The sequence below is a fragment of the Triticum aestivum genome, chromosome 7D, assembly GCF_018294505.1.
Source record: "Triticum aestivum cultivar Chinese Spring chromosome 7D, IWGSC CS RefSeq v2.1, whole genome shotgun sequence".
NCBI lineage: Eukaryota > Viridiplantae > Streptophyta > Magnoliopsida > Poales > Poaceae > Triticum > Triticum aestivum.
In genome coordinates, this window is record NC_057814.1 from 515,810,127 (window position 1) to 515,816,419 (window position 6,293).

Consider the following 6,293-nt stretch of genomic DNA (forward strand, 5'->3'; position numbering starts at 1 on the left):
CACATCATGTTCTTCCCTCTAGTGTACAGCTTCTTATGTGAAGGCTGTACCAAAGTACATGAGGTTAGTTCTTTTTCACAGTAATAATCTTAATTGTGGGACATCACTATGTAATATCTCAGAGCTGGTAAAAAAAGACTTAGACATTATTGAGGGTTTGTGATAGGATGGTATGCCATCGACAAGTTAAGGTGATAAAAAAATTGGTGTATTTTCTATTATGGGCAAAGAAGCAAGAGTTTCACTATTACAAATTGTAAGAAACTGATCTTCAGAGCATATTTTGACATGTGAGTTGGCTTTTACATGGCAAATAATTACAGTGAAGAAGTGGTAACCTATACATATATGCAATGCAGTCTAATTCTAGTTCTTATCATTACTGCATTGTTCTGCAAAAAGTAGGAGCATCACAATATATTAGTGCAAGTTCAGGACTGCGTTCACTCTTCCTTTAAAAAATTATGCAAGGTGACTCTGGTAACCATATACCAGTTTACAAAATATATAACATTGAATCATATACCAGTTTACAAAAATCCATACGTTTGTATTATTATTCGAACTATCTAATGAAAGAAGGCAGCAACTAACACATAAATTCATTAGAAAGAGATGGTATTCCAGATAGCGCCCCGGACAACGCTTCATTACCAAGAGATTATGCAGGAACTATAATGCAAATACCTGCAAAGAACTTTACCATAAGCCTGCTTGGAACCAAAATCACACTTTCATGTTTCATGCACACAGGTAGTCAAGAGCAACAAATAAGAATCCATAATCTGATGGCATAATTAGACAGGAAAGGTTTAGCATTTGCTATTCTGTTGTAAATTATTGTTTTGATCACTTGACAAGCACATGAAGGTTTTATTTCTTCCAAGCTATTATACTCGACCTTAACAGCATATTGAACATCAATCTTACCAACTTGGCAACTTGCTTAGATGCCCCAAAATCGGCAAGCTTAATGCAGCCTTTGTTATCAACAAGAATGTTTGCACCCTGTAAAACAATCCCATGATCACCAAGATAATTAGCACAACCAAACAATCAATGACACAAAGATTCTAGTATATTCAGGCTTCAGAGTTTTTACCTTAATGTCTCTATGTATTATTGCATTGCTATGCAGATATTCCAACCCTTGCAAAATCTGCCTAGTATACTTCCTATTGACCTGATCAAAATACGCAACGAATCAGTTTCTCCTCTGCGAGTCAAATCACAGAAAACCGCATGATTGATGGTTACTTACTGCCTCCGGGAATGAACCGAGTTTTCCAAGAAGCGACTGGATAGACCCTCCAGGAACAAACTCCAGCAGGATATTCAGTGTGTCTTCCTCACGGACAGTCCCGAGGTACCTCTTCTCAAATCACAGGAAGTAGATCAAACAACTGCAGTCTAGCAGTCAAGTATAGAGTATCTAAAATGTAATCGATCTTTCATCTACTAACCACAATATTGGGGTGTGAAAGGTTCTTGAGGAGCTTCACTTCTTCCTCAAGTTCTCTTATATGCGCCTAATCGTAGAAACAAAAGCCACAAATCACCTCACATGAAGGAAAGCCTCAACAACTAAATTGGTAACCAAATCGGTCGGAGAAGTGCTACTCACTTGGGCCTTACCACGGCTATCACTTGCATTACACTGCTATGCATATACTAATCATTTGAATTTATTCCTAGAAGGTAAATAAAGAACGGAAGCTTAAGCACAACCACTGATTTCTGTCAACTTCCCAAAACAAAGCATCTGAAGCTATATTAATATGCAAGCCCAAATTCCCATATACTTTATTATGGAGGAAAACAACCATATCAGAGATAAACATGAATCATCACTTACTTTTGCTGTTGTTGTTGGAAAGAGCATGACTTCCTGATGTGTGCTTCGTTTCGTTCTTCTACAACCGAACTCTGTAATAAAGAACAAACTAATAAGGCACACACTCAGTACTGGTAACATCTGTAATCGATGGATGGTAATTATATTCGAACGCCCTTGGAAAGGAAACATAAACCTGGGTTGATCGGCGCTGTTCTGAAACAGCTGTATGCAGGCAGTGGAGATAGTTGAGCAGGCTGCCATGCTTGTGACAAAGCGGGTGGTCTGTACATATGTGACAACTAAGAAGGGTTCAAAAGTTAGCGTGACAACGTGTATAATATCAAAACCGAGACATATGTTTACCATCGACATCTTCAGTAGCATCTAACTCTTCTTCCTTGACCGTTACTTCCTGGAAACAAACATCCAAGCTATTAAATTGTTTGATTTCACTGTATTTAATTTGAGAGGATTAACTGTAAAGCATCGTTAGATTTCACTGTATTTAATTTGAGAGGATTAACCGAGACACAGGACAAAATTTGCTCATACAAAATTGATGTGCAGATGTAACAATCAGGCATCCGTTTATACTATCCAGGAGCTCAGAGTTTAGTAACTCTACTACATATGATAGCAGGTAATATCTATGGTAGGGTGTGTCTTGTACCCACAAGACTAATGTCAATTTGTTTGTAAGACATGCATAATCACTTTTCTTGGCCGACTTGAGGCTATAATGAGAAGTTAAAAAACACTATCTATTATAAATTCTATTGTATGCGGCGTGCAGACATTTAAAACACCTATGTTTTCTGACGAAATGAATGGTAATGGCTGATTACTAATTTCCTAAATCGGTTTTTTTCTTCGAAACCTAATTCGCGGATAAACAGGCCTAAATGGGAAAACGGAGGGTGGATGTACAATTATGACAGCTAGCTCATACAGAGGCATGAAGAACATCCTCTGTTCGCATGACCAACATCATGTACTGCTCTGTCAGACCACAAGATTAAAACAAACACTTTTGAAACCTTCGTTTACAAATTTAGCTTTTGTCAGTGGGTAATAGAAATACAAAATCATGTCACGTGCTCTCTTACACAGAAAAATCAAACATCAAGCGTGACTGTATTTAAGAGAGAGAGAGAGAGTTCACCTTGTTCATCTTTATCAATCTCATTCTCAAAATTCTTCTTCTACTCTCCACAAGTAACCAGAATATGAGAATCAAAATTAGATTATCAGAAAACTGGAAAATCAAGGACGCAGATGGGCATCACAGATTGGAGAGGAGGAGGGAAGAAGCGAAGGTGAGGAGGAGGGGCACGACTGCTACCTGTAGACATGCGTGGCTTCAGAGGGTTGCTCGCCCCCACCCCTTGCTTATGCTGTCGTGGCCCTGTCTAGGTCAATCGGAGAAGCTCAGGTGGTCGCCATCTCCCCAACCGACGAGCGCCCCCAGCTTCTCCCGCCTGCGCGCACCTGCCCGGCCCTTCTCCTCCATCGCTGCCCACAGGCTAAGCCCGAGCAGCCCCATCCCCCTGACTTGTGGAGGCAGGAGCGGAGGAGGCGGCGGGGATATTCCTCCCTAGACGCCCCCACTCTCTCCTCCTCCTCCTCCCCCGTCTCATCCACCCCTCCTCGTCCCGGATCCCGCCGAATCCGAGGCTTGTGGGCGCGGAGGCGAGCTTCTCCGGCGGCGGCGGCGGCAGGAGAGGAGGCGGGGGTCGCGGGGAAGATGCGCGGGCTAGGTCACCGGCATCGGCGGCGAGCTTCTCCGGCGGCGGCGGCAGGAGAGGAGGCGGGGGTCGCGGGGGAGACGCGCGGGCCAGAGCTGACCGGAACCGGCCGGCGCGATGGGGAGAGAGAGGGGTTAGCGAGAGAGAAAGAGAGAGGAGGGCGACGAGGAGGGGGAGGCGAGTGGGACGGGAGGCGGCGGCTAGGTCTTCTCCACGGGAGGCTGCCTTTTATACGCCTGGATGCGAAATGATGAAAATGCCCCTGGCGGGGCACGAAAATAATAGGCGGTGGCACGAGTACTCACTAGTAGAAAAAAGACTTTCGTTCGGGCCTGGCCAGCCCATTAGTCCCGGTTCTTATACGAACCGGGACCAATTGGTGCATTCGTCCCGGTTCGTGAGCCCAGGTGGCCGGCCGGGGCCTCGTGGGCTTTGGTCTCGGTTCGTCTGGACCCATTTGTCCCAGTTCTAGGCACGAACCGGGACCAATGGGCCTCGCTCCTGGCCCACATCCATTGGTCCCGGTTCCAGCCACGAACCAGGACAAATGAGTTGCCTATATATAGCCCATCGCCGGTGAGCAGAGCACTCCACACTGCTCTGTTTTTGCTGGCCGGCGAGGGGAGGGCATTTGGGTGCTCTAGCTCACCTCCTATGCACATGAGGTGTTCGATGAAATGTCCGAGCCACACTAGTTAATATTTCTTCTCTCGAAACTCGACCTCCGAGCTCCATTTTCCCCAAGATTTTTCTAGGTTTAGCGGTCTGTCACGTCCCGTCCCCGTCTTCACCGCCGTCGATCTCCCGCGCCGATCTCGTCGCCGGCACCACCGTGGTGAGCCTCTTGTTCTTATCTTCTTTCTGAAAGAAAAAATTCTTACTTGAGATAGATACTTGTCTAATTTTCTTACTTTTATTATTCCTTGTTATTATATAGTGCGATGGTTCTGGTATCCGCCCCCGTCGGCCCTCGTCCTGTCTATGATTCGGATGTGGTATATATTATCTTTTTATAACTATTTGGTTCATTTATTGTTTATGACAATTATGCCGACCAACGTGACATAGATTTTATTTATGTAGGAGGTGGTGGAACCGGAAATTCCAACCGACCCTATTGTCGAGAGGTTAAATTTAGTCGAAGAAGAAAACAATTACTTGAAGGAAAAAATAAAAAAAATGAGGAGGAGAAGATGATATTGGAGTTGCATGTTGCGGATGTCGTCGATGATCACAAGATCAAGATGGATGCAATGCGGTTGAAGATTAGAAAGATTAGAAAATATGCCATTCATACCGAGGCTTGGTATCATTATGCCTTTGATCAATTGTTACCTTAGTTGTGATTATGATCGCATTTGTTGTTGCATTGAAAGGTTTTACATAGTTTCAATGTATGGTTTAACTAGATGCTCTGGAGAGCTATATGTTGTTCAATTTGAACTATGTATGTACTTTGGTTTTAATGTGATGATGAACTACTATTAATTTGGTCACTTATCTATCCATGTTCATTTGTAGTGCTTTTCAATTTCAGGGTCTTATAGTTGAAAAAAATCAGTAAATGCATGAAAAATAACAAATGAAGTCAGAAAGGGTTGAAAATTGATGATGTGGCTTTGAATGGTGCATTTTGAACAAAGAAAAAGTATGGAGTTCAAATAAGTTCAAAAAATGAAATCCCTTTGTAACAGACGAGTTTCCATATGAAACCCTGTTACTACGAAAGAGATTGTCCGTTTTGTACACGAAGTGCATCTAGTTTTTGCCGTAAGCCTCTCTACTTTCTTGCAAATGCTATGTGGGTGAAATGATGATACCATGCCAACTTAAAACCTTTTCAGAGTTCATTTGTAGTGCTTTTCAATTTCAGGGTCTTATAGCTGAAAAAAACCAGTAAATGCATGAAAAAAACAAATGAAGTCAGAAAGGGTTGAAAATTAATGATGTGGCTTTGAATGGTGCATTTTAAACACAGAAAAGGTATGGAGTTAAAATAAGTTCAAAAAATGAAATCCTTTTGTAACAGATGAGTTTCCGTATGAAACCCTGATACTTCGAAAGAGATTGTCCGTTTTGTACACGAAGTGCATCCAGTTTTTACCGTAAGCCTCTCTACTTTCTTGCACATGCTATGTGGGTGAAATGATGATACCATGCCAACTTTCAACCTTTTCAGAGTTAATTTGTAGTGCTTTTCAATTTCAGGGTCTTATAGCTGGAAAAAATCAGTAAATGCATGAAAAATAACAAATGAAGTCAGAAAGGGTTGAAAATTGATGATGTGGCTTTGAATGGTGCATTTTGAACATAGAAAAACTATGGAGTTCAAATAAGTTCAGAAAAATGAAATCCTTTTGTAACAGACGAGTTTCCGTATGAAATCCTGATACTTTGAAAGAGATTGTCCGTTTTGTACACGAAGTGCATCCAGTTTTTGCCGTAACACTCTCTACTTTCTTGAACATGCTATGTGGGTGAAATGATGATACCATGCCAACTTTTAACCTTTTCAGAGTTCATTTGAAATGCTTTTCAATTTCAGGGTCTTATAGCTCAAAATAATCAGTAAATGCATGAAAATTTAATAGCAAAAAGAATTATCATAAAATAAAATAAATAAGTAATTTGAAACAAAATAATATAAACTTTAATAAAATATATAAGTAGAAACAAAATAAAATAAACTTTAATAACATAAATAAAATTTA

The 6,293-nt window shown here is 41.5% G+C and overlaps 1 protein-coding gene across 10 annotated transcripts in view; it reads right to left on the reverse strand.

Moving 5' to 3' along the window:
• LOC123168548 (mitogen-activated protein kinase kinase kinase ANP1) overlaps positions 1 to 3,774 on the reverse strand; it is a 5,383-nt gene extending 1,609 nt beyond the window's left edge. For 5 of the 10 annotated variants that reach the window (XM_044586431.1, XM_044586430.1, XM_044586427.1 and 2 more), the window contains exons 1-7: positions 3,180 to 3,774; positions 3,000 to 3,039; positions 1,856 to 2,249; positions 1,464 to 1,529; positions 1,262 to 1,372; positions 1,103 to 1,183; positions 931 to 1,008 (exon numbers count right to left, since the gene is read on the reverse strand). In XM_044586431.1, coding sequence (XP_044442366.1) covers positions 931 to 1,008; positions 1,103 to 1,183; positions 1,262 to 1,372; positions 1,464 to 1,529; positions 1,856 to 2,221 — 702 coding nt within the window. In that variant the 5' untranslated portion in view covers positions 2,222 to 2,249; positions 3,000 to 3,039; positions 3,180 to 3,774. Of the gene's footprint in view, positions 1 to 6; positions 688 to 930; positions 1,009 to 1,102; positions 1,184 to 1,261; positions 1,373 to 1,463; positions 1,530 to 1,855; positions 2,250 to 2,999; positions 3,040 to 3,179 lie in introns of those variants that run through there. The other 5 variants (XM_044586437.1, XM_044586436.1, XM_044586434.1 and 2 more) reach the window with 5 other exon arrangements.
• Between the last annotated feature and the right edge of the window lie 2,519 nt (positions 3,775 to 6,293).